Raw genomic sequence first — 27,540 nt, 5'->3', positions numbered from 1 at the left:
AGCTTTCAACATAAGCATGGGGTTGGGGAAACTAATCTCACCCAGATTGGGGGGAAAAAATCTCTGGCTGTTTGCAAAAGCCAATTTAAAGCTCTGTGTTGGAAGATTACAATCTGTGTCCCCAAGATTCTTATTAATTAAGCTCATCAAAATGAGAATACAGACTTAAGTACTAAACAAGTTTGTAGTAGCATAACAACATGATAAGGGGGTAACAAAACAGTCACAGACATTCCCCCCTGAAGGAGTCCACATAGGAAAGTAGACACAACATGCTTAAGGAAGTAAACTGTTTAAAAGACTGACTAGTCTACAAATGACCATTTAAAAGGAAAAGAGTAATGGAGATGGAAGAGTGGTAACTGAAATTAAATACACAGTGGACGAGAGCTGATTACACTCAACAAGGAGAGACATGCATATTAAATGAAAGTGTTCAGACGACAATCCAGGAGATAGTGTGGCTGAGAGAAACATGGAACTGGATGAGACACTCTTTCCCATTTTGTAGGAAAAGCCATAAAATACTGAGAATGAATAAAAGACAATAAATATTCCAAACAGTGCCTAAGATGTTTCCAGATCAAGAAATTACAAGTATGAAGTACCATCTGTACCACAGAAAATAAGTAAAGTAAAACTCAAACAACTTGTAAATGGTACTGGAGAGATGTAAGAGTGTTCAGTTCTTAACACCCAGTTAGGCCAGGCAATAATTACCAGTACCCCCAACTCCAAGGGGATCCAATGCTGCTCACCTCCATGGGTTCTTGCACTCACATACATGTATCCATAAGGATATGGGGAGATATATATTTGGATATTTTTTCCCGTGAGTGAAACCACAGGATACCAAAGACAAATATCCTTCAAAGCAAAGAACTGATTATCAATCCCAACACTTTGTTAGATACATATTAGTTCTATCAGCAGCGAAGGAAGCCAGTAGAAAGTATCTTCACATGGTAGTAAAACATAGGTGTTCTTTAATGTGGAGTAGCCTGCCATAACAATGGCAGAGGTAGGCTATTTATGAAAAAAATGGAAAGTAAGAGTGTGTTTGGATGCCCTCTTGTGCCTTTGGAGTTCAGAGTACAGCCTTAGGTGGCAGGTTTTGCCTCATGCTTGTGTGACACAGAATCTGTCTTGTTCAAAGCTTGTATACATCGGGACAGCTGGCCCATGGGCTTCAAAAGATGCTCCTGCCTTTGCCTGCCGTTTCCCAGGGACAACGTACTGGGATTCCAGATGCTGTTGCTCCACTTTTTTACGTGAACTGTGAAGATCAAAAGTCAGGTGGCCCGGGTTGTGGGGCAAATGCTGTAGCCACTGAGCCATCTAACAGCCTCTTTCAAAAGCAGCTTTGAAAGCAGATTGGCGGGGTGCTTCTTAACAGGTCAGATAGTATTTCAGATTTCAGAGCATACTGCTCAAAGTTGGAGAGTTGCACACCAGTACACACTCCATTGCTCTATGAGTATAGCTGGCTTTTCCCATCAGACATGTCATTAACCCACAGCATACAGATTATTGTTCCCTCTTCTAAATGATGCGTTTACAAGATCATTTTTTTGTTTTTATTTTTTTATTTTTTCTTCTTATTTTGCTTTAATTTCAATTATATTAATTTATTCTGATTACAACTCAACTGTAAACTCCCCACCAAGAAGAGGTGGTCAAATATGGAGCACCAGAGTTCATAGCAGAGTCAGTCCCTGCTCTCTCCACAACTGTGGAGAATGTCCTGTCCGTCGGCTAGATCAGAGTAGGGGTTCGATGTTTACTGCTTGTATTGTCCTTGGTTAGTACAACAGTTTCAGCAGTCACCCCTGGGTCCTGCTGCACCCATCATGATATTCTTTCTGTAGGCTTCTAGGACCCTTCTTGTCCTTCTATTTCCCCATCTCCTATATTGCTCTTACCTAGAGTCTTAGTAGGATGTCCTCACATCTATCTTAATCCCCTGGTAAGTGAAGACTTTCGTGGGACATGCTTTTTGGGCTAGTGCCCAATTACAAGTGAGTATATACCATGTGAGTCTTTCTGCTTCTAGGTTAACTCACTCATGATCATTTCTAGTCCCATCCATTTGTCCACAAATTTCAGGATTTCCTTGTTTTTAAATAGCTGAGTAGTATTCCATAGTGTAAATGTACCACAGTTTCATTTTCCATTCTTTGACTGAGGGACAGTTAGGCTGTTTCCAGGTTCTGGCTATTGTGAATAAGGCTGCTATGAACATGGTTGAGCATATGTCCTTGTTGTGTGGTGGAACATTTTCTGGGTATATTCCAAGGAGTGGAATATCTGGGTCTTGAGGAAGCCCTATTCCCAGTTTTCTGAGAAAGCACCAGATAGATTTACAAAGTGGTTGTACAAGTTTGCATTCCCACCAGCAATGAAAGGTCAACAATTAATAAATGGGACATCATGAGGCTGAGAATCTTCTGTAAAGCAGGAGACACTGTCAACAGAACAAAGCGACAGCCAACAGACTAGGAAAAGATCTTCAACCGTACATCTGACAAAGGTGTAATATCCAAAATATATAAAGAACTCAAGAAATTAAACACCGTCAAACCAGATAACCCAATTGAGAAATGGGGCTCAGAACTAAACAGAGAATTCTCAACAGAGGAATATCGAATGACTGAGAAACACTTAAAGAAATGCTCAACATCTTTAGTCATCAGAGAAATGCAAATCAAAACGACTGTGAAATTCCATTTTATACCCATCAGAATGGCTAAGTACAAAATCACTTTTTAAAAGAAGGCTCATGAGGTAAAAGGCCTAAGAACAAATGTTAGAAATTACATATATAATAAATGTTATTTTGTATACAAAGAGAGACTTATATAACAGAGTTATCAGTTGAAAAAAGATCTGGGGAGGCTGGAGAGATGGCTCAGAGGTTAAGAGCACTGCCTGCTCTTCAAAAGGACCCAAGTTCAATTCCCAGCACCCACATGGCAGTTCACAACTGTCTGTAACTCCAAGATCTGACACCCTCACACCAATGCACATAAATTTAAATTAAATAAAATATTTTAAAAAAAAGAAAAGAAAAAAGATCTGGGATTCAAGGACTCCTATATAGTTGAAGGAGAAGGAAGGAAAGTAAAAATAAGAATTAAATTCAGGGCTTGAATTATTTGTATAATAACATTATTAGGATAACTTGTAGGCTATAAGCATTGGATACAATGAAATCTAAATTGTAGGGGAGAATTAGACCAAGAAATGTACATAAAGACAAAAATCATAGCAGAAAATAAATAAATAGAAGTAATAATACAAGGTTGGGCCAAGAAGAATAAAAGTCACAAGGATGTTCAAAAGCCAGATTAGGTTTAAAAAAAGAAAACTTGGATTCATGAGATTTACAAGACCTACCTATAGGAAAGTTTGAAGCGACACAACAGCTATTATTAGGCAAGGGAATACTCAAAGACCAAAGGCCAACAGGCTACTAACAACATATACTGATAGCAAAAAGTATTCCTTCATGAAAATGATGTGAACTTCACCTGAAGCATACGATGGTTGCATGTGCATGAGACAGCCCCAAATGACAGTGTAAGTTTTGTTTTGTTTTGTTGTTTGATTTTTGTTTTTGAAACAAGGTTTCTCTGTGTAGCACTGGCTGTTCCTGGAACTCACTCTTTAGACCAGGATGGTCTGGAATTCAGAGATCCACTTGGGTCTGCCTCTGAGTGCTGAACTGCACTGCCACCAACTGTCTGACCATGTAAATATTGATAAAGTATGGGTAAATCCAGGAATTAGCATTATGCTCGGAAAGTTTGCCAAATGCTCTCTCAGTCAGATGGAAAGATGCTAAAGGTACAGAAACTTTAAACGCTTCAGTAAAGAAGCTGGTGTTGTCCATGTGCATGACACCAAGCATTCATTATGAAACATGCATTTTACCAAAGTAAATTGAAGCTATCATTGAAATTGTTCATCTAACACATTTGAAAGCAAGTCCAATAAATTTCTAAATATAAGTTTTATTTATTGATCTCATTAGCATTAAATTAGAAATTGTAAATGAAAATTTTAGAGAACCATCTAGTAATTTTATAAAAGCACATTAAGTAACTCATGTCCTGAAGAAGATCAAAAGAAGAACTTAAAAGATTATACGTCTCCATCTCACACTATTCACATGCTTTGACTTCAAACTGAAGTGTCAAAAACAGCTTCAAACCCCATGAAGTCCAGAAAATACTTTTCATGAAGTACAAACAGCAACTTAAAGAGTTATAGGGGCCAGCAGTGAAAGAAAAGAGACTTCGATTATGTAAATCTTAGAAAGTAGAGTTTATGAATAACAGTATAAATACTGTTGGGATTATATTTGTGAAATATAATTACTGAAAAAGGCATGGTATACAAGAATCTAGAGAACTAATGAGTTTGTTAGCGAAAACTTGGGGGTGGGGAGCAAATAAAATAGGCAGTTCATAGAAGAGGAAAGAAATACAAATGATTAGAATTACATAAAACGATGCTTCAGTGAACTAGTAGCCAGAGGAGTGGAAGATAAAGCATGATGTAATACTGCTACCCTAGCAAGATTAAGATTGTGGCAACAGTTTGCGTGTCGCCCAGGCTGTAGGTATATACTGGAGGTTGAAGTCTTATTGGCACACTGCTTAAAAGCGGTTTAATGTCTAATTTGGTCAGTGCAGCTCTGGCCTTTTGGTTTATCAGCTCCAGCTCCACTTATATTTGAGAGGGGAGTGACTTGTAAATGATTGTGACCATACTTCACATATGAAATAATATTTACAATAGGATTCATCAGTCTTGCCTATATGTGTTTTAGAGCAGAAACAGAAGTTTTGATGCATAACATATATACTTTCAGGTTGTACTGGCCTCAACCTTTTCTTTTACATACAAACTGGCAATCAATAATCTTACATAACAATTTAAGAACCAGTCAATGGCAAACACCATTAAAGGACTCTTAAAAATCTGTGTAGTAGCTGGTGTATACACTGTTTGTATTCACATCCATATTGTTCATCATAGCCAAACATTGGAAACAACATAAATCCCACTGATACGAATAAATTTAATAATATAGGCAATATAAATGAAGTACAATTCCAATATAAAATGCAGATTAGTATTACAATTTTGAATGAAAAAATCATAAGCGTTAACATGAATTAGGATGGATTTTTCATGAAATTCAATGGTAATATTTATAATAATATTTATAATAATATTAACCACAACTCATACAATAGTTTGCTCTGTCTGACACTTCTAAACTTTACATACCGACATGCATACACAAACTCATGTAAATTTACTGGCTTTGAACCATTTTGATTCCTCTGAAAAATATGTAATAATAACTATTTGACCACTTATAGAAGAATTCTTATTGGTTAAAGCACATTATAGTGGGGACTAACTAGGAACTCCATATTTCCCCCTAGAAGTCATGTGGCAGAAGCATACATCTTGGGATTTATGTATTTGTTAGTATACAAGGGTGTACATAGTCATAAAAAGCTGACTGTGCTGCCCTCCTGATTTCATTACAGGTGCTTGATCAGGTTCTGCCAGAACAGCAGTGCAGAATCCAGCTCATGTTTTGGCAGGGTCATCTATGACAGAGTCTAGAGTCACAGAAACCACTTAACAGTTTATCAATAATTGGTGTTAATATTGGTTACAAACTGAAGAGTTTGAGACTTTGCCTCCAGGCTGTTGGCTGAAGACCCAAGACAGAACCAGGGGATAGTTTATTAATCAGAGAAAGAGTTCCTGAACCTCTGTTCACACGGGGCCTTGTGACAAGGCCCAGGCCCCAGCTACATAGGTAGCGGGTGTATTTCAGAAATGAATCGGGAGCATAGGAAAGCTGGCATGCTTCCCGCTTTTTCGTATTTCTTAAGAACAAAGAAGTTGATTTGCTTTAACAGAATATACTGCCTCTGTCTCCCAAAACTATTCCCTTAAGTACTTGTGAGACAACACTTGGAATGGGGGTGCTTGCCTAATGCCATTGTCTCAGTATTCTGTCTCAGTATAACGCCTAACATCTTCTGAAGTGACCCTATCTAGGCCTGGAAAACCCCTAAGTCATCAGGCTTCACCTCTCCATCCAAAAGTATAATTGTCACCTCAAGATAGGGACAAAAAAAAAAATAGTTTATATAGAGCCAAGTATGTGGGACCATGGCCTAAGAAGGAAGTTCTACTTACTCCTTATTCTATGTTTCAATATGTAATGGTCCCATGAACTTTTACAGTAATTGAATAAGAAAATTATAAATCAAGACACAAGGAAGTTACGACAACCAGGGAAGCCTCTCTTAAAGGTCTCCTGCTATTTGATGATATTCTTAGCCTTTTGGTTAGTGGAAGCTAAATGTCTATTCGTATATTTTTAAGGATTTATCTAATAATCACAAGCATTCCAGGTCAGAAAGATGGGCAAGCAATGGTTATTAAGTGGGCTAAAAATAGTCCACGATAAATTGTAATTAGGCTCTGGACCTGAAACATTCTCCAAGCTAATTGAAATTCTAATCAGTTGAGATCAGCCTTGTAGAGAAGGTTTCAGGTAAGGGATGGTTCCTTGCAAGAACTTGCATTACTACACCTCAACTCTTCTAACGTCATTGCCTCTATCTATCTCTTTCCATCACTAAAACTCAGTAACGTGGTGAGCACTCTGCTCTGCCTGTAATGTTCTTTCACCCAGCATCAATTAGTGTTTTCTTCAGTGTTCCATTGCTGTGAAGAGACACCATGACTCGCAACTCCTATAAAAGAAAGTATTTAGTTGGAGACTTGCTTACAGTTTCTGAGGACCAGTTCATTATTACCATGGCAGGGAACATGGCAGCAAGCATGGTGTTGGAGATTCATAGCCAGAAAGAGAGACAGACTGGCCTTCACTTGGCTTCTGAAACCTCAAAACCCATCCCCAGTGACATACTTCCTCCAACAAACCACACCTCTTAATCTTTCTAATCCTTTCAAATAGCACCAATTCCCAGGTGACTACAAGACTATGAGGGCTATTCTTTTTCAAACCCCCACACTTGATTTATACAATTCAGCTTTAATCAAACCAGAGGTGGGCTTTATCTAGTTTAAAGCTAGTATAAAATAACTTTACAACTTCTTTAGCCTGGTTTTGTTGTTTGTTTGCTTTTCATCATTTGGACCTCTTCTTTGCTTATTACTTTTTTTTATTATTATCTTTTTGTGATTATAATAACATCATTTCTCTTTCTTCACTCCAAAACCTCCCATATACCCCTCCTTGTTCCATTAAGTAATGTCACATACAAATATATCTCTGGGTTTTAAAAAGAAGGTGGGGAGGCCTGGTGGCACTCAAAGAAAGGGTAAGCAGGCTACCAAGATGAGACCTGATAGGCTGTGATCATATGTTGGGGGGGGGGTCCCCCTCTGTCACAGACCTAGGGGAGGAAATAGAATAAAAGAGGGAGGGAGGAGGGTCAGGAAGCTACAAGTGAGGGAATAACAATTTAGATGTAATCTGAATAAAATTAAAAAGAGGTCAAGTGTTGTAAAATAGCTTGATCATCCAAATGCTTGCTTCTCAAACCTGACACCTGTGTTTATATCCAAGCCCCTTTGTAAAAGCTGGGTATGGCACAGTGGTGAGTGCCTTTAATCCTGGTGCTAAGATGGCAGCAACAGGCTGATTCTCCAAGCTTGCTGGGTTGCTCTAGACCTCACTTGTGAGTCAGTCTAACCAAGTTGGTGGGCTCCAGTTTCAGTGGGAGACCCTGTCTCAAAAAATATGGTAGGAAGCTATTGAGGAAGACACCTGCCTACAGAATCTGATCTCTACATTCAGGAATGTGCACATAAACAGGACCCTGTATACACACCAATGCCGCTCCCTCCTTCACTTCCTCCCTCTCCCCCCCCCCCCCCCACATACACGGGTACAGAGCAGAATGGTTATACTGCTCACTGCTTCGCTTTGTTAGGACCTGTAAGTCCTTATCCCATACACCACAACAGAGAGACAGACAGACAGACGAGCTGGGGATGAGTTCTTGCGTTGTGTACAGCAGCACTTGGATCACTATCTAGAACTAGATTTAAAAGAAAGATACTAGGCTACTTACTTGTAGTTTAATTGTATGCTTTTAAAATATTATTGGTAATTAACATGTAACCTGTTTGTTTTCACTGACACTTAAATAAAATAGAGTTTGCTTGATGTAATCTGATGCCATGCTGTTTGTTGGCACTTAGAAAATTCTACCTTTACCTGCTGATTCTCACTAATGCCACATGAGAGGCATTGCTTGATTGGTGTAAAACTTAGAAATAGGAAATTAATTAACTAATCACATATCCATTGAGATCTTTTCATTAGCATGTTATTGGTTTGATCAACAGTCGCAGGATCTGACTTTGAGACCTCAAATATTTATACAGTTGTCTTTGTGACACTCTTTTGTATATGAAAAAAGTATTGGTGCCTAACTGAATATTTTATCCCTGTTTTAATGATTTTTCAGCTGTTTTCCTTAACAGCCTCTAGAACAGCCTCTAGAAGAGAAAATATGGAAAACTTAGAGAGTTAAAGACACATTATATGTTAGCGAGCAGACTTGATTTGTGTATTAAATGCCTTTTTATTTTTAGTTGCTCTCTCTCTTTTCCCTTTTAGGTAATTCCATTTACATGCAGGTGTTGTGAACCTAGCCGGTTATTTATAGATGTGTATTTAACAAGGGTTTATGTATATATATTATATGGCTGCTACTCATTTAAAAACCAACCATTATCTGCAAAATATTCATTCATGGTTTACTTTGTGTATTTTTTTAGATAATTTTCTGGTGGAATCATTGGTTAAAATTAATCATTTTTTAAATTTATCTGTATTAGCAAGCATTAAAGGAAAACATCAGAAAACGAGAAGCAGCAGAAAAGGACAGACGTGCCAAAATAGCGAAAGAGCGAGCAGAGAAGGAACGACTGGAACGCCAACAAGAGAAAAAGCGCTTACTAGAAATGAAAACTGGTGAGTCCCATCGAGTCGCCTGTTCAGGCTGTGGTCACCTAAGGCTCATGTGGTGCTTCATCAACATTTTAATGTATTCAGCAAACAAAAATTTTTGATCACTGCTTTCTTTAACTAGCTGTAGAGGAGATCTTTCCCGTGGGCCTTCCTCTCTTTAGTTAGTTGGCCATAATGTGTTCTGCTTCTCCTGGTCTTAGTACTCTGGTGGACTTGGAAGTCAAGTGTATTCTCTTTCCTTCATTATTACTTAGATAACAAAGCTGTAACAATGCTTGTCTGTTAATACGTTTCCATTTATAAGACACAGAGAAATTCTGTAGAACATGGATTTATTTCTTCCACCAAATGCAGTATAAGACAGAGAGAAAGTGCAGAAAAGAGAGCAAAAGAGGCAACTGATTAAAAGAGACTTAAACCTGGCTGAGGGTGTTACTTGCCTGGTGTGCATGAGCTTGCAGCTAAGTGCAGTCCCTGTCACTGAAGAAGAAAGGTAGGGGAAGGAGGGCAGAGGACAAAAGAGAGACGGAGACTGGACAACAGAGCTACCAATCGTGGTCCCTACAAATAACTGTAGAATATGTATTGGACTTCCTTTTTGTCTACATGTGACAATATTGTTGTCAGTATGCTTCAGTATTCTTTACAGATTTATACTGAAATTTCACAGACAAAAAGACACAATGTCAGGGATTTCAGTAAACATAGCTTATAATGACTTGGGTGTAGGGGCTCTGGAGGTGACACAGGATTAGCATCACCTAAAGCTGGGTGACCACACTGAGGGAAGGGCTATGCCCACTGTGCTGTTTTCTTGACTGACTTTATACTGTTTTCCAATTGTAATGCAAACTTTTGAAAACCTTGACAAATTTGATTATAACATTCCAGAAATACCTATATTTTATGAAGTTAAAAGGGTCATATTCTGATATTTTTTATTTATATCTTAGTTTATTTTGTTTTATTATTCCTTAGATGCCTGTTAGTTTTCTAATAAGAGACGGAAACGGTTATGGATCTGGGTAACGGGACTGAGGGGGCAACTGAGAGGAGTATGGGGAGGGGAAACCATAATCACAATATGTCATTTAAGAATCCATTTCCAAAGATACCAGTAACTAGGGAAGCAAAGCATTGGGTTGTGGTTTATTTTCAGGGCTAAGAATTTGATTCTTTTCTTTTTAAGCCACTAAGGATTGAAGGTTTTAATAAGAATCCATCTGTTTCACCTGATGAATTCTGGTAGTTCACAATGTGGGAAACAAATGCGCCTAAGGTTTCCCTGCAGAAAGAGGCCATGGTGCCACCCTGCCTGCTTCCCTGCACTACCATAGGAATAGTTTATGTTTAGAAGCAAAATGGGTGTATAGTAAGTAGTGTATCATAGTTGTTTCTTCTAAAAGCTAAAGGTCATCTAAGTCCAATTCCATGTTTGAAATTCACAAACTGTTCAAGGAGTATTTGAAAGTGTTACCAAAAGTGAATATTAGAGAAGTATACTATTGACTGTTAAAATATGTTTTTATAATCATCTTAAATTAGGATCTTAACCTAATTTGTGGTGCATAATTATATTGTTTGAACATTTGTTCACCTAGTTAAGTCACCAAGCCAGTTATTGATGGCAGATGAGCTATACTGTTGGGGTTTGTCCTGAGGGACTGTGATTCAGAGTCTCCCAGTGCTGCTTACTCTATCAGTTTGTAAAAATGAACTCTCATAGACCTTAAGTTTTAATGGGCATCACAATAGAATATTAATAATATCCTATTTTTATTCCTCTGAAATTTAATATCCGTTTTGAATCACCAAATTTATTTTTCCAGCTCCAAAATAGTACTTACTCAATAGGGAAAGCACCTAAACACTCATAGATCAGAGCCATTGTTTCTCTCCAAGAATCGCTGCTAAGATTTACATGCACTTTCCTCTCAGAGCCTTTGAATCCAAACTGTGATCCTAGTGAATGTGCCTCTCAGTGTCCACATCATCTTACCCCACCAAGTATTTCATGGTATTCTTAATCTGAAATACCGTGTCGTTGGTTGCACAGGACATGTTACATCTAATTTGGTTTATATTATTCAATAAGAAAGTAATATAATTTTTTTCGTAGCATTTCAATGTGATCAATATATTTGGCCACACACAGTCAGAAAATGTTTGTAATTATTGTATTAAAGCACACAATAGAAAAAGATAAACATTTGAGTGCGTTACTTCTGATGCATGTTGCCAAATTACTTGCCAAAAATATTCTAATTTTCCCAGGTTCCCATATCAAACTATAATTATGCATTAGTTGAAGAGTCTCATTTTTATGAGAATTTGTAGTATTTGTTACATTAAAAAGTTATCATTTGCTTTTTTTTTTTTTTGAGTAGTACTCAAAATGGTCATTTTAAAAGTACTTAATTTATATTTTCTGATTTACAAAAAGGTCTTAACCTTTTACTGTTGATTTACATATTAGCCAATTATAAACAACTGTTACCTTGGGATTAACTTAGATGTATTCTCATTTATATGTTTCATCATGTCTGCTTATGTATGTGCTTGCATGCATGTGTGAAGTATATGTTCTGTTGTCCTAAAATGTTTTGGCTTAATTTCTATCACCTATATAGTGAAATCTTGTTTTGAAATTTAAAAATTAAAAATAAAGCACCCCAATTGCCTCTCTTGTTAGCCCATTGTAGTTGGCTTGTTAGACTCTTTTGTAAAACTTGTTCTGCTATGTTCTTTCAAGATGTAGTCTGCAAATGATGACAGATCTGTCTAAGTAAGTGAAATATCTTCACCCAGTAAGGTTTCTTCAATGCATTTGTTTTACTAAGGTCATATGTCACCCACATTTTGATGCTTTCCAGGGAAGTACTATGTTCTTCTGAGCAGAGCCTGGGTTTATGATATAAATTCATAAAAATATCTTTAAACCAGACACAGCCTCAATGTTGTGTCACGGCTTTCCCTTTTTTCCCCTCTAATTCTACCTTATTTATTATTTTTATTATATATTCTGTTTTTTACCCTCCAGGCCCTTACGTATGTATTGTGGCTTCCCGCTTAGTGCTTTTATGGCATTCCTGAGTATAGGGAATGAATGGGTCTTTGCATCTATGTCTGTCAGTTTCTGGTGCCTTTTCTTGGGTTCTTTGCCTTCTATTTGTTATTTTATCCTAGTTTTATGTGCTAGATGATGATGATGATTATATATTTTATTATTATCCCCTAGAAGCTTATTTGTTTTCTAATGAGACACAGAAAGGGGTGGAGCCAGATAGGTGGGAAAGTGGGGTGGAGCCAGATAGGTGGGAAAGTGTCTGGCAGCTGGGCGGAGGAGGAGGAGGAGGAGAACATAATTGGGATATATTATGTTTTGGATAAATATCCAAATGTAATAATAAATGTCACTACCTATAAGATGCACCAAAATAAAAGCTATGATGTAAGGAGGATACTTTTGAAGTATTTCCTATCATTTAAAGACATTTGACAAATTGGGACATAAATTGTAGATATTTGTTTCCATTTAAAGGATGTAAGGATATATACAATCTAGATTGACCTATAGAAAGTCTTCTCACCAAAGTAAACAAACCTGTCTTCTAAAATGAACAATAAATGACAGCTGTTCTGAATATTTTCCCCTTAAAGGCATCTGAATTGCTAATTCAGAAACATCAGTCTTTGAAAATGACCCACATAACAAAATATATCATATAGTAAAGAAAAGTCCTATTTCTGGCTTGCTTTTCTCTTTCTAAGTGATACGTACACAGAGATGCCTTTTCTAATATATGTGGACGCATTGTTTTTAGAGCATTTGAAGACTTTCTGCAATGGAAATGGAAGTTACTAACATAGTTTACCTTACAAGCATTTGATTTCCTTCTGATAGAAAATATAATTGAATGCATACATTGTCCTTTAAAGATGACAAACCTGAGCTCTGATGTTATATTAAAAATATGTTGTGGTTTTCTCTTATTGTTTTACTAATATAGATAAGATTTTAATATATAGGTCACTTTTCATTGATTCGTTCATCAACAAGCAAGAATTTTTTTCTATACTGAGATAACTAGGAATGAGCAATGTCTCTTTTGTACAGAAATTTAAATTTTGAATGAATAAATCAGACTACCAAATACATAAGTTCAAATAGCAGTTTCTATGAAGTAGAGTGAGAGGGTGCAGTACCTAGCAGAGAGCTACCATTGACAGAGTTTGGTTTAATTTAACAAAGAAAGCACTGCCAGTATCTCACGTTTCTAATTGAAAATGTTGGTTAATAAAGAATCCCCAGAAATAACAGTGTTTCTCACTGGTGTGTTTGCTTTGGGACTCGCGGGCTTATATCTCTGCAGTTCACTGTCTTGCTTATGTGCTTTTTTTTTGAGGACCAACTCAAAGTTTATGGGACACTTTTCTTTTCAGGCCACACTTTTCTAAAGAACGTACTATTGTGCAGATCACTGTAGTCCTCTTTAGCCTGACTGTGCTGGTATAAATACAGTGTGGATCACTGGGTTTATATTAGAGTTTGTTATCTTTTTAGACAAAGAACTTAATATTTCATCTAATTTTCATAAGACACCAGCCCTGAGATGATTGAGCGAGAGAAGAGTCCTCTTCTATCTTTGCCATAGGCTCACAGGGGCTTCTTCACAGAGATTTTCCTGAGTCTCATATTGCCAGCATGCAAATAAGAAGTGAGTTTTTCACAGATCTATAATGTCTCTGCTCACTACCTGAGACAGTAGAGTGATGAAACCCCTCACTCTCTTGCTGACTGCCGGTAGAGGAAGAGCGGGCAGCTGTGTTCAGGTCCACTTGTCCTGGTTGTCCTGGCCTTTCAGACTGGGGCTGTGTGAGTAGTATAAAAAAAAGCTTAACTTTCAGCTAGATCTCTTCCAAAAGGAGGCGGACTACTAAGATTCCCTATGAGTAGTAAGTCTGAACACAAGGGTCTGGCGTCTCCCTTTATAATTTCCTAGTGTTATAAGCCATGTTCTTCAGTTTATTTCCATAAGAATGAGGAGCTCAAGTTCTCAGACACACTCATAGGCAAAATTGGTGTTTTCTGTCAATCTTTGGATATTATCTTTTTTAAAAATATATTATCTTATAAACAAATAAGTGAATGAATTTTAAACTCTTTATTTAATCAGTACATGAATGTAGAATTAATAAAGGTAGTGTTTAATTTTGAATTATTTTAATTTGGAATACAAAACACTTACATAGTATATGAGCATAGATAACAGTATTTATTTGTTTGTTTATTTATTTGAAATACACAACTACCCTTATATAATCACTTCCAGAAAAACACAAATGGGTATAATAGATTTATGTAATTATATACTACCTTATCAAACTGCGTATCTATTTTTTTCATCACAGAAACAAATCGGGCATTTGATAATAGAATTTGAATATTGCTTTTTAAGATTTCCTGTGTATATAAGATGATTCACATAGTTTTTCAATAGCATATCAGAATGGCCTTGAAATGGACTCAGTGTTGTATAATTATGTTTTGTGGAGGAAGTAAATAAGAGCTTATTTAATGAAGCAATAAAAACTGTACTAGCAGCCCCTATATTTTAGTCTTTAGGTTACAATTTGTCTATTATTTATTAGGCTTAAATGTCTCATTTGGTGCAGCTTCAGTCTATTAAATAACGGATAATTAGCTTTTAGGAATCTGTTGTTTACCCACATGGCCAAAACTGCTCCTTTGTTTTCCATTCCACAGTTTAGAACAGCTAGACAATTAGGCATCCATTTTAGAGGAAATGCATACTGCATAAACACCACTTAGGAGTGGTGCAGTCTCAACAGTTATGCAATTTATGTGTGTATTTGCTTTCAGAAAGGATTTGACAGTTACCCTCTTCTCTATGGATGCCATAAAACTTAGATTATTTTCTATAATTGTACAGATTCTAGTTTTTTGCCGTAGTGCTTTCAATTTTGTAGTGTTATTGGTGAGTGATGCATATAAGGAAACCAATAATCATTTCTCTGTGTAGGATGGTAGAACAAATTAAGCTGCATTGGGTTGGGTGTATTTCTCTTTTCTTTCATCCATCTTTTATAGAACAGTAACAATAACTTTTTCACTAACATTTGTTTATCATTCTTAATCTTCCATGTCTGCTATCACATGTGATATTTAAAATGGGCTTGATACTTTCATCGGAATAGTCAATTTACTTGCATGGAGTTTTGCAGGCAATGAAGCCCAGGTTCACATCTCATGACTAAAAGCCATCTTTTTAATCATCATTTATTCCTTAACAACTGGTGATTTAACCATGGTGTGACAAAAAAGAACCAAACTAATACTAGTAATTGGTGGCACTAAATGTCTTAGTTACAGTCTCCATTGCTGTAAAGAGATACCATGACTACCCATGGCACCTCGTAGAAAAACACTTAATTGGGGAAGGCTTATGGAGGCAGCCGACAGAGTAACTGACAGTTCTACATCCAGTCCACAGGCAGCAGAAAGAAATTGAGAAACACGGGCCAGGCTTGAGCCTCTGAGACCCCAAAGCCTGCTCCAGTGGCACACTTCCTCCAACAACACCACACCTACTCCAACAAGACCACACTTGCCACTGCGAGCCAAGCATTCAAATGCATAAGTCCATGGAGCCTGCCCCTATTCAAACTACCACACCAGACTTCACCTACGTGTAAAGGTTGAGAACTGTCCTTATGACCTCAGCAGAGAGGAACAGCTATCTTTTCTTAACCATTGTTAGTGGTTTTAAGCCAGGTAATCTCTTACTTCCTATTAGCAAAATTTCACCATTTAATTTAGTCATGCTTCTTTGATCTAATTACCTAAAGTTGCATTTTGGTTTTCAGGATTGAAGGTTTGTTTGTGTCCCTCTTAAGAGTTAAGAGGATCAGATCAGGAAAGTCCCACCTACTGCTACTGCTACTGCTTCTGTTACTACTAATTCCTAAAGCTATACACTGCAGGTTGGTCCTCCTCCCTCCTCCTCTTTTTTGTTTTTGTTTTGTTTTTTGTTTTTTGTTTTCTTCAGACAGAGTTTCTTTGTGTAGCCTTGGCTGTCCTGGAACTCACTCTTAGAGCCAGGTTGGAGTTAAACTCACAGAGATCCTCCTGTTTCTGCCTCCCAAAGAGTGCTGGGATTACAAGTATACACCACCACTGCAGCTGCCCTCCCCCATTTCTTAAGGGAATCTGTATAATCTAAATAGACTAGGGCCCAGCAGAGTCCAATGTACAATCATCCTGTGGAAGGTGGATATGATGTTAATGTCAAAAGGGAAGGTACAAATATATACAGTGGTGAGTGTAATTAATAGTCACAAATGCAGCATGTTTTCATCTAGAGCAAGTGTCCCAAAATACCTTTTCTAAGTCCAGCGTTTCAGCCACATGAAATTTTCCTTCGCACTGTCCTGGAAGCCTTCAGGGTGTTTGTTAGAACACTTTCCCAAGTTTCTTTATCTCATTTGTGTATAGTCATTTCCTTCATCCAAATGATGTGGTTTCAATCATGGAGATTCATTGGAGTGCATTTTTGTGCACACTAATACATATTGGTTCTGTGTAGCTGTGTAAGGCTCACAGACCATCCACTACTCCCAACAAGCTCCAGGAGTGTATGGGTGGGAGGGTGGAGTCAAGAGAGGAGGTGGATAGCCATCCTCAGTGCCACATGTCCTCAAGCTGAGTCCCCTTTTCTTCTTCACTCCCAGTTCTCCTTTCTCCTCGCTTCCTTTCCTTCCAGCTGCCAGCTTTCTTCTCCCTGCCACTCTGTTTATCATCTCTGTGAGACTCATACATACTAACAGACTTAACGCTCATTTCACAGATGTCTACATCGCTCTTCCTATGAGTAATATTTAATCGTAACCATATGCTGAGAAGAAAGACTCTAAACCTTATCAAGTTATTTTGGAATGAAAAATTAAATACTCCTACCACCACCACCTGGAGGTGGTAGTTCGCACCTGTCATCCCTGCACTCAGGGGACAGAGGCAGGCAGATCTCTGTGATGTGAGTTCCAGGCCAACCTGGTCTACAAAGCCAGTTCCAAGCCACCCAACGCTACAAATAAAATAGACAATTATCGTAAGATTAATTTTGACTAAGCTAATTTAAATTCTTATGGTATAGCATAAATGACATATAAGAATTTTGTCCTTACCATCTTAAGATCATTACCTATAACTTTTCTCTTACTGAGCCCGGATTCAGCTGTGTATACAGTGCTTCAAAAACACAACTGGGGGGAAAAAAAAAACACACAACTGGGAACTTTTGCACTTACGCCAATATGGAGACCTCCTATAGCTTTTGCTAACATCAGATATATCCATTGAATCATAGTTGAACACTGAGGTATCTTTTTTGTGTAATATCAAGCGTGCCTTAGCTAACTGTTGTCCTCAGTCAGTGTCTATGTGCCTGGTAGACAGTGTCCCTTTGCCTGTTGTCTATCTGTTGACTGTCCTGGGTACAATTTCTACTTGGATCTGGATAAGAATTATGTGCATTAGAATTTCAGACATGAAAGAATGACCGCTGGCTTATTTGTGAACTGAACTATAAATCTCCCCTTTTAAGGAACTTATCCTATTTTCTTATGTGTAGTGGTAAACATGAAGTTAAGTCTCAAGTCTCTACTTTTCCATTTGCCTCAAGATTCAGGGGCTGTGACACCTGCAGGGTGTTTGTTTGTTGTTTGTGTGTTTGTTGTTGTTGGGGTTTTTGGTTTTGGTTTTGGTTTTTTTTTGTTTTTGGTGTTTCAAGACAGGGTTTCTCTGAGTAGCCTTGGTTGTCCTGGACTCACGTTGTAGACCAGGCTGGACTCAAACCCACAGAGATCCGCCTGCCTGTCACCTGCAGTTATTTTAGATGCATTTCATCAGGCACCTGAACCTGGATGGCACCATCATCACATGTCTAATCTATGTAGGCCTTCTACTTGGAAAGGAGAAGTTTAGCCTGTGTCTAAAGCCTCACATTTGGTGTTGGTTTAAAAGCTATAATAACTAGTCACACACAGTTGCATTTAAAAAGGATGTTGCCTTCAACAAATCTAAATCCAGGAATTTTTCCACTACCTTCTTCCTGAGGTTTGTGTGTAAAATCCTGTGAAAAAAGAAAGCTAATATAATATTAATGTCCAAATTCTTTGCTGTCGAATCTGATGTGGACTGACACTAGATCTCACAAAATAAGAATATTCATGCTGCACAGAATGGTTCGAGGAAGGCTGCCCCTGGTAAAATTGGAAGTGCTATGGGGTTTTTTGTGTGTTTTTGTTTGTTTCTTTGTTTGTTTTGTACTGTCTGTGAGAATTCTTTAAAAAATTTTAAAAATATTTTATTAATTTATTCATATTACATCTTAATTGTTAGCCCATCTCTTGTATCCTCCCATTCCTCCCTCCCTCCTACTTTCCCACTACTCCCCTATGTCTGTGACTAAGGCGGACCTCCTCCCCCAGTATATGCTCTTAGGGTATCATGTCTCTTCTTGGTAACCTGATATCCTTCCTCTGAGTGCCAGCTAAGGACAGTACAGGCAGTAACCTTCGAACCCCTACTCAGATCTAGCTGATGGACAGAGAGTGCTATGTTTTATAGCTTGCATATACCTTTCCTCCATTTCCCTGGGGTCTAAAAAATCCTATGTTCTGAGACTGACTCGGCAGCAGAGGTATTGAATATGAGGCTATGGTTTTGACACCGTTCATGTCTCTTGAGTTGTTTCCATCATTCATATTACCTCAAACATGAACACTGCTCCTTCTAGCTTTTTCTCTTGTTTCTCTTTTGCCATAAGTACCTTTTTACCCCTGGTAGTGGGGGTTAAATTTACAACATCTTGTATACTTGGTAAACACTCTACCTAAGTCAGTCAGAGCCTCTCTCTCTCTCTCTCTCTCTCTCTCTCTCTCTCTCTCTCTCTCTCTCTCTCTCTCTCTCTCTCTCTCGCTCTCTCTCCTCTCTCTCTCTCGTCCTCTCTCTCTTCCCTCTTTCTCTCTCTATCCGCATCTCTCTCTCTCCTATCTCTCCCTTCTCTCTTCTTCTTCTCTCTCCTCCCTCCTCTCTCTCTCTCTCTCTCTCTGTGTGTGTGTGTGTGTGTGTGTGTGTGTTTTAATATGAAATTTTTGCTTTATGCATATGAGTGTTTTATCTTGTGTATGTAAATGCAGTCCATGCCTGCCTGATGCCTGCAGAGGTAGAAAATGCTAGAAGAGGATGCTGGGTCCCCTAGAACTGGATGTACAGACTGTTGTGAACCATTATGTCCATGCTGGGAACCAAACCCAGGTTGTTTAAAGAAAAACGAAGGTTTTTTTTTTCTTTATTGAATTTCCCCCCACATGATATATCCTGATTATAGTTTCCCTTTCCTTGACTCCTCCCAGTTCCTCCCACCCCAACCCACCGTCCATATTCACCTCTTTTCTGACTCATTAGAAAACAAACAGGCTTCTAAGGAAAATATAAGATAAAACAAAAACTTACACATTGGAGTTAGACAAGAACCCAAAGGAAGGCACAAGAATCATAGACCCACTCAGTAACACATTCAGGAATCCCATAAAAACATTCAACCGGAAGCCGTGATATATAAGCCGAGGACCTGGCGCAGACCTGCGCAGGCCTGTCCATGCTGCTTTAGCATCTGTGTGATCTTATGAGCTTTGATCAGGATGGGGTGAGAGGACCTTGTTTTCTTGGTCTCTATGCCGTCAGGTTCTTACACTCTTTCTGCCTCTTCTTCACAGTTCCCTTGGCCCTGAGGGAAGAAATTTGACAGAAATGATCTGTTTAGGGATGAGTTTTCTGAAGTCTTTCTCTCTTTGTGTATTGTCTGGCTGGATGCTGAGCCACAGCTACAGCGCATAGCCCTCTTCTTATTGTGTTTTATTTTTATTTTTGACACTTGGTCTCAATAAGGTAGCTTGTCTAACCTTAAACTCTATCTATAACCTAAGCAGTTTTTGAATATAAAGTCTTTCTGCCTCACCTTCCCAAGTAGATGACATTATAGGTTTGTATTACTGATCTGTCTTCTAATTGTTAGCCAGCTGAATACAATGAAATATGATTGCCTTCAATTCATGTGTTCTCCTAAGTGTGTTTTTCTGAACAAAACTTTTATTTGGTAGTAACTTATTTCTCATTAACCATTAAGGTCATGCAATGTAAGAGGTGTAGACTGCATTCTTGTGTTTGTTTATTTTGCTTTAATCCATATTGATCAAGAGCATGGCATTATTCATTCTTTATTGCCTAGGACCTGTCAGTCACTTGTATCTGTAAGCCGTAGATACCACAAGAGACACTTGGTAAAAGTTGTCAAATAATTATAAATACCCTAGATGATTTAAAGACATATGTTCTATTTCGTATTCAGTTTAATGCATCATCATTTATATGAGAAGTTAAAATATAGATCAAACTATAGGCCTAGAGCCAAACCAGTCAGCACCTGTGTTCACAGTTCTGTGGAAAGAACCCACGCCAGTTACTTTGCATCTGTCTATGGCTTTCTCCATGCCATGAGTAGTTACAACGCATATAATAGTTCCCATAAAATTAAAGTATGGGGTATCAAACCCTCTAGAGAACACTGACTTGTTATATAGATCAATGATCTATAGACTACAGCTTTGGTTTTTAAGATACAGAGTAAAAACACTCTTCATCAGAAACCAAAATGCCATTGTGTATTTAAAAAGAACACATTAATGATTGAGTAAATTATTAACAAAAATAATTATGATCATTAGGAAAACTCAATCTTTAAGCATATTTCTGAGTAAACTAAATGATCTCCTAGACTGCATTAGTCGTACCAGCATAGCTGTGTGCTTGGACTTCTGAGGGCTTCAGAGCCCTGGATGGACTGGCTCATAGAGGGTACTGGGTGTGCTCCCCATCCGCAGGCTCTGTGCTACTGTTTGTGTATCTTTAGAGATGAAAATACCAGTATGTCAAAAGGCCAGATAGAACCAAGTTTTATATTTTTCTTAATAAGCCATCTTTCTTTTTCTCCTTATTTTGGGTCACTCTGACATTTGGTCCTTAAAGTTGAAGGACTTCCATTCATTGGATTCGGAACTACTCGTGGAGGTTTAAAGCCATTACCTTAAGAAGAGAAGGAAAAAAATAGCTCAGTAGTAGTTATTTGGCTTTTGAGGCCAAACAAATATACCCTAGGGCAAACATGGAAAATTAAGCCGAGAAATTGAATATTTATATGTTACTTGTAATGGTATCCATTGGCATTAGTATTTAGATGAAATTAGACATTATTTTGTAATAGGATTTTAAAATATTGTTTCCTAGATTGCTTCCTTTCTCAGATATCCAGTGTTCTTCAAGAAAATTAGAAGCAACATAATACTAACAGTTAATATTGAGGGCAGCCTCTACACAGCTAGAATGCCCCTAGGCAGGGAGGATATGACAGAGTAGGGAACTAACAAAATGCATGACTGACTGCCGTTGGAGGTTATTGCCTCAACAGAGTGAATTGTCACAATAAGCTTCCAATAATAATTATCATTAATGTGTAGAAGTGACAGTGATTTTAGTCCAATATAGTTCTCTGCGTGTTTATTTTTAAACTATTAGTGCTATTCTGGAAGGAACTCTTGCAAAGCAGAAACATTTTTGTGGAATTAGTGCTGAATCAGAGGTTCAGTCAGTAACACTCAAGAGCGCTGTGTGAAGGATAGCTGCTTGAGGAAGCAGCATACATTCCCTCCACGGACTTTCCAGCTCCTGTCTGACTGGGAATCGGTTAGAAGTGCTAAGTGCATGAGAGTTCCTCCTTTTAACTTACCTACAAAGTCAGCTGCAGGAAGAGCACTTGGGGAACAAAAGGTTTATTTTCACTCAAGAACTAAGAAAAGGACAACTTTCCACCACAGTCCAGTTCTGAGAAGTAAAGTGACTTCAGTGCTGCTACACTGCAGTTATGATTGGTGCCTTGTCAATGCTAATTATAATGTGTTTTCTGCTGGCTGTACATGGACTTAAAGTCTTTTCTGTAACCTTTGCCCTCTATTATTTATTTTAATGTTTGTTAAGGACTGACACTGTTAATGCTCTTTCAATTAAGGAACAGTGCCTTGTGATAGTAGTCACTCATTATCTTTGAATGCATTGGATATTTTCATTATGTAAATATTAACTATTAAATGTTTTAAAAAGACTCAACGGCCTGTTTTGCTGTGACTGCTGATTATGTTCTGTGTTACCAGCTTTGATGAGTGAAAATGTCATTTATAATCACTAGATTTACCTTTTTTTTTCTTTAAGTAAGTACCCTTTCTTGCCATCCTTTCACCTGTAGAGAGTTTTTCCAAAGAATGATAAAGGAGCTTCATCTAGGGGACATGGCACTTGGGGTTTACTACATTCCATTTAACACACTAAAGTGTGCTCTCCTGCAATCTGGGGACGTGTGTCTTGACCTTCATATCTGCCGGTACCATTGAGCGAAGTTTCTTTGTGTTGCATTGAAGGCATTTAACAACTGTTAAGAATCCAAGAGATACCAAGCCTTTTCAGAATGGTTAATTCATTTAATTGGGGAGCATGGCAAGGTGGCGGAGCAATACTGTTTTTTAATCTTCTCTCTTTGCTATGAGAAAATTCCTTTTTTATGTTTTTTATGTTTACTGTTATCCTATGCTAAAGCCTGCACTCAGACATAATAGAGATAGACCACTGACTGAACAATCATTCATCAGCACGTAGGACAGTGCTTCCATTCCTAGAATTAAAGGAATGCCTCAGAGACATTGGTTTTTCCATATGAATATTACAAGCTCCCTAATGTAGTTGTTTGTATAGGGTACATGCACATGTGTGTGTGTGTTTGTATGTTTTTAGCTTACTATGATGAAGAATCTAGAAAAAAAAAAAACAAGTTTTGCTAAAATTGCCGTGGCCTTTGTGAAAGTATAAATTTATCTGATTCACTAATTACAAAGGCAATCCTCTTTAAAATTCAAAATCTGCTTCTTTATACAGAAATAGTAAGCATCCCATTGTTTCTCAGTGGATCCCATGAAAGCAAAGCTTTTTGTCCAACATCAGCAGTGTCTTAAGAGACCTTTTAATATGGCATGTTTGCATAGCAGGTGTTCAGTAAGCATTTCTAAAATATGTTTCTAATTCATATTTAAAGGACAAGAATTCCTCAGTTGTAAACATTCTATTTATGCTGACCTACTGAAAAGTAAATTAGTCTAGTCATAAGACAAGCTGGGACATGTGTCAAGTTTGTTTTACATGTTTGTATATTGGAACAAATTGGAATTTTATAACCATGTCAGCTATCTCAGGTGTGCAAAGTTGTAACTATTTTTATAAAATTTAGCTCAACTCCTAAGCCACTGAGTGCTCCCTCTTAATTCGTGTGTGTGTGTGTGTGTGTGTGTGTGTGTGTGTGTGTCTGTGTGTCCATGTGTCCATGTTCTTTACTGAGAAACACAGTCCAGCACAGTGTTCAATCATTCACATTTGAAATTCCCTTCCCTTAATGGAGTTTCCAGGTTTGTAAGCCATCTTGAGTCCTCTTCCGGTTCTCTTCTGTCTGGCTCTGAAACTTTTGACCTATTTTTTTGCTTTCTGGTTTTGGTAAAAGTGATGAAAGTTTTTTCCTTGGATGACAACCATTTATATCTGCTTGCCTTCTCTTAGATCAATCGCTTGATGGTGGTGATGTTTGGGTGGAGCTGTGTGAAAAGATGAGGCTTGACTGGAAGTCAAGGAGAGCCTTCTGTACTTTGTCCCCATCCTACGGGAATAAGCCCAGGGCACGCAGCGCACTGTCTAGTTGCTGTGGAGTAGATTGCCCTGCAGCAGAAGTCCAGATGGGGTAGAGGTTGTAGGACTAGAAGGATGGAAAGAATTAAGAAGTCCTTGCAGTAGTGTGCCAGTAAAGGCAGCAGCCATGAACTAAGGGATACTGAGAAGACAAGATGGATTCAAAGCAAAGTCTAGAGAGGAAATGAATAGAACCTTGGAGTGAGTGAAATGTAGAGAGACAGAGACCACACTTTTATGACTGTGTGGATGGTGCTTGTGCTTAGGACACATTGGTTTTGTTTCTCCAGTTTTATAGTGTTTTAATCTGGGAGATGAATATACCTGTCTGGCTCTGGTGGCAGATATAAAACACAATTGCACAACAGTGTTCTTTCTTGCATTAAAGAATGCAAAGAATAACTCCCTTCTTATGAAAGACTAGCTGAGTCATTTTTCTTTGGTAAGTGGAAACCAAGGACAACTGAAGACAACTCATGGCTATTAGCTCATGAGGTAACTTGGAGATGCTCCATTCCTGAAAATCTGAGTGAGGCTCTGGGTTCAGGTAGGATAAAAGAAAGACTATATCTTGTCCCCTCTTCAGATGGCAAACCAATCCCATTCTTTCTCCTTCAGCTCAATTTAGCCCAGATACTCTGCTCCAAATCTGAGACTACCCTTGCTGACATTTGCCTGATGTTTGGTTTCCTGGCATGCATGGGAGTATTGCAGTTAGTAATTAGTCATTTCTTGGAATATTTTTAAGGCACTAATTATACCTTATCTAGCATTCTGAAAGACTTTCCCAAGGATCCCTTGTGATTTGTTCTAATAATTAGCTTTTGACCTAAAAAATTATAATAATGAGCATCAGAATACCTTCTTCATTAATGAAATTATTATTGTATTGGTAGAAAAAGCCCTTCCTATCAAAACTTTACTTGAGCAAATGTTTCTTTAGTGTGTACTATGTCATGCTGCTCTCCAGTGCCCTGGACAAACAGCAGGAAACAAAGTAAGCACACACCGGGCCTGGAGACAGGCAACATGGGAGTAAATAAGCTGTTAGAAGTCTAGAACAAAATTAAGTAGGAATAGAGGCACATTATGTGTGAAAAGACCAAACAAGTGATTAAGGTGGGTTTTTGTTTATTTTTTCATTTACCAAAATTCTAAGCATTCTTGACAAGGTTGCTCTTCTCTCTGAATCCAAGTGTGATCATAGCTTAGAGGTCAAGCAACCATGTCTCGGCCCTTCTTTCCCAGTATCTGAAAGATGGCCAGCCAGTTGCCTTCCTCAGAGCACAGTTTTTTATCTACCAAATAAGATTTCCTGTGTCACAGAAAATTACATCTGTATTCTATAAATTCATTTTTACATAAAACCCTGCTATGTTTGAGCAAGGCAACAAAATTTTGCTGAGTTTATCCTGTAGTACAGTGTAGGTTTTATTGTGGGTCATTTTACTCGTTTGGCAGTTAGTTTGAGTGTCTGTCATGAAGAGTATGTCTTGTTTCCTATTTATATTACAAATTTACAGATACCTGTTTACAATGTTTTTCATGCACTATGGTGGTGGTGGTGGTGGTGGTGATGATGGTGGTGGTGATGGTGGTGGTGGTGGTGATGGTGGTGATGGTGGTGGTGGTGATTGTAGTGGTGGTGGTGGTAGTGGTGGTGGTGGTGGTGGTGGTGGTGATGGTGGTGGTGGTGATGGTGGTGGTTGTAGTATGCATGTATATGTGCTAAGAGACCAAAGAACAAGTTTTGGTGTGATCCTTTTTGATCAGACTGACTGATTAGGCACTCTTGTGTCTACCTCCCCTGCACTGTGATTCCAAGCTTGCATGTGTATCACACTAAGTTTGTTTCACGTTGGTTCTGACAGTTTATATATAGTATCCATGCACTTTCAATGCAAGCAGTTTAACTGCTGAGCTGTTCCCCCAAAAACACCCCCACTACCACACACATCTTTGATCAATTAAAAAATACAAGAAATATTTAGAAAAAGACACCTATGGTAGGGACCTAGGATAATCCTTACAATTACAGGAATGTATGTATGTAGAAAAACCATTTCATTAATGAACAATTACTCATGTTGACTATTACTAAAGCTATTCTCTTAATTTTCTTAATGGAAGGTGCTTAGTATGTATGTGGACACAGATGAAAAAGTCATATATTACAGAATTGGTTGACTGAATACAGAGGGACAACTCTGTCTTTTCCCTGACAAATACTCAATACACACTTTAGTCTATTAAGAATTGAGTTTATTAATGTGTGTGGACGAGCAACATGATCTACTTATAATTCATATTTAATGTGAGGCATGTTCAGTGTACTGTAACTACTTAGGTTTCTCATAAAAGGTAGAATGGCCTCCTGTGATCAACAAGGTTCTGATATCAATTTAACCTGGATAAAATCTTTATCCATAACAACTGTCAGTAGAAATGACTAGCATTTCACTAATTAGCTCACCATTTACAACCCATAAGCTTCTCACAGATGGGAAATGTTTATAAACACCCACAGATGTGTGCACAGCTGACTCTCAGTTATCCGAAGAAACAGGGGACAGAGAGATCATTTAGATTCATTTATAACACATACCCATTTTAGCTAGTCACAATCTCCTTATCTCATTGGACTTTTTACCACAAAGCAATCTAATTTCAACTTCTCCTACTGATGCACACTCCCTGATTAAAGCACTAATGTGTACAAATGGCTTGTAGGAAAGGTGAAACTAGAACACACAAGCTTGATAAATACATTGAAGCACAGAAAACTGTTTTTATAGATGTTACTAACAACTAATTTCTGATTGTGATACCACAGCAAGACAGTTACACAAAACTTCCTGGAAATAAAACAGAATATCTTCTGCTCCAGAGAAGAAGTTCCTGTGGTTAATGAGTTTTTTCTGATACTATGGAAGTTTGTTGTTTTAGGAGTTTCTCTGACACTGAGGACCAAACTCCAGTCTCCTGCATGCTGTGCAAGCGCCCTCCTCCTGGGATCTAAGCAGAGCCCTGCTTCTGCAGTTCTTTGGTCTTAATGTCAGCCATCTATGGTCTCATATTAAATGAAGATAAGGAAATGTAGAACACACAGAGTTGTTTCTCTGGCCTTAAGAGACCATGTAAAACTTCACTTTCCCAGGATAATCATTTCTAGTTCCTTCCATTTGCCTACAAATTTCAATATTTCCTTGTTTTTAGTAGCTGAGTAGTATTCCATAGTGTAAATGTACCACAATTTCTTTATTCATTCTTCGACTGAGGGACAACTAGGTTGATTCCAGGTTGTGGACATGCCCTCTTAGTGGGGAGGCCTGGTGGCACTCAGAGGAAGGGTAAGCAGACCACCAGGATGAGACCTGACAGGCTGTGATCATACAGTGGGGGAAGAGGTCCCCTTCTGTCACAGGCCTAGGTGAGGGGAGTAGGGGGAATGGGGAAAGTGAAGTTACAAGTGAGGGGATAACAACTGAGATATAATCTGGATAAACTACTTAAATAAACATAAATAAATAAATAAAGATAAATAAATAAATGCTTCAGTTTCTTAGCAGTTTTAATGGCAGGATTTAGTGGCCGAGAGCCAGAAACTGTGAAGTAACTGAGAACTGCAGTCATT

General features: G+C 38.0%; 1 protein-coding gene across 1 annotated transcript in view; it reads left to right on the top strand.

Moving 5' to 3' along the window:
- The window catches only part of Diaph3 (diaphanous related formin 3), a 453,079-nt gene that overhangs the window by 298,639 nt on the left and 126,900 nt on the right, over positions 1-27,540 (top strand). The window contains exon 25 of the mRNA XM_051160890.1: positions 8,914-9,049. Within this exon, the coding sequence (XP_051016847.1) occupies positions 8,914-9,049 (136 nt within the window). The remainder of the gene's footprint in view (positions 1-8,913; positions 9,050-27,540) is intronic.

Source organism: Acomys russatus, chromosome 18 (assembly GCF_903995435.1).
Source record: "Acomys russatus chromosome 18, mAcoRus1.1, whole genome shotgun sequence".
In the NCBI taxonomy this organism is placed as follows: Eukaryota; Metazoa; Chordata; class Mammalia; order Rodentia; family Muridae; genus Acomys; species Acomys russatus.
The sequence above is the reverse complement of the archived record's forward strand: the minus strand, read 5'-3'. Positions and strand labels throughout refer to the sequence as shown.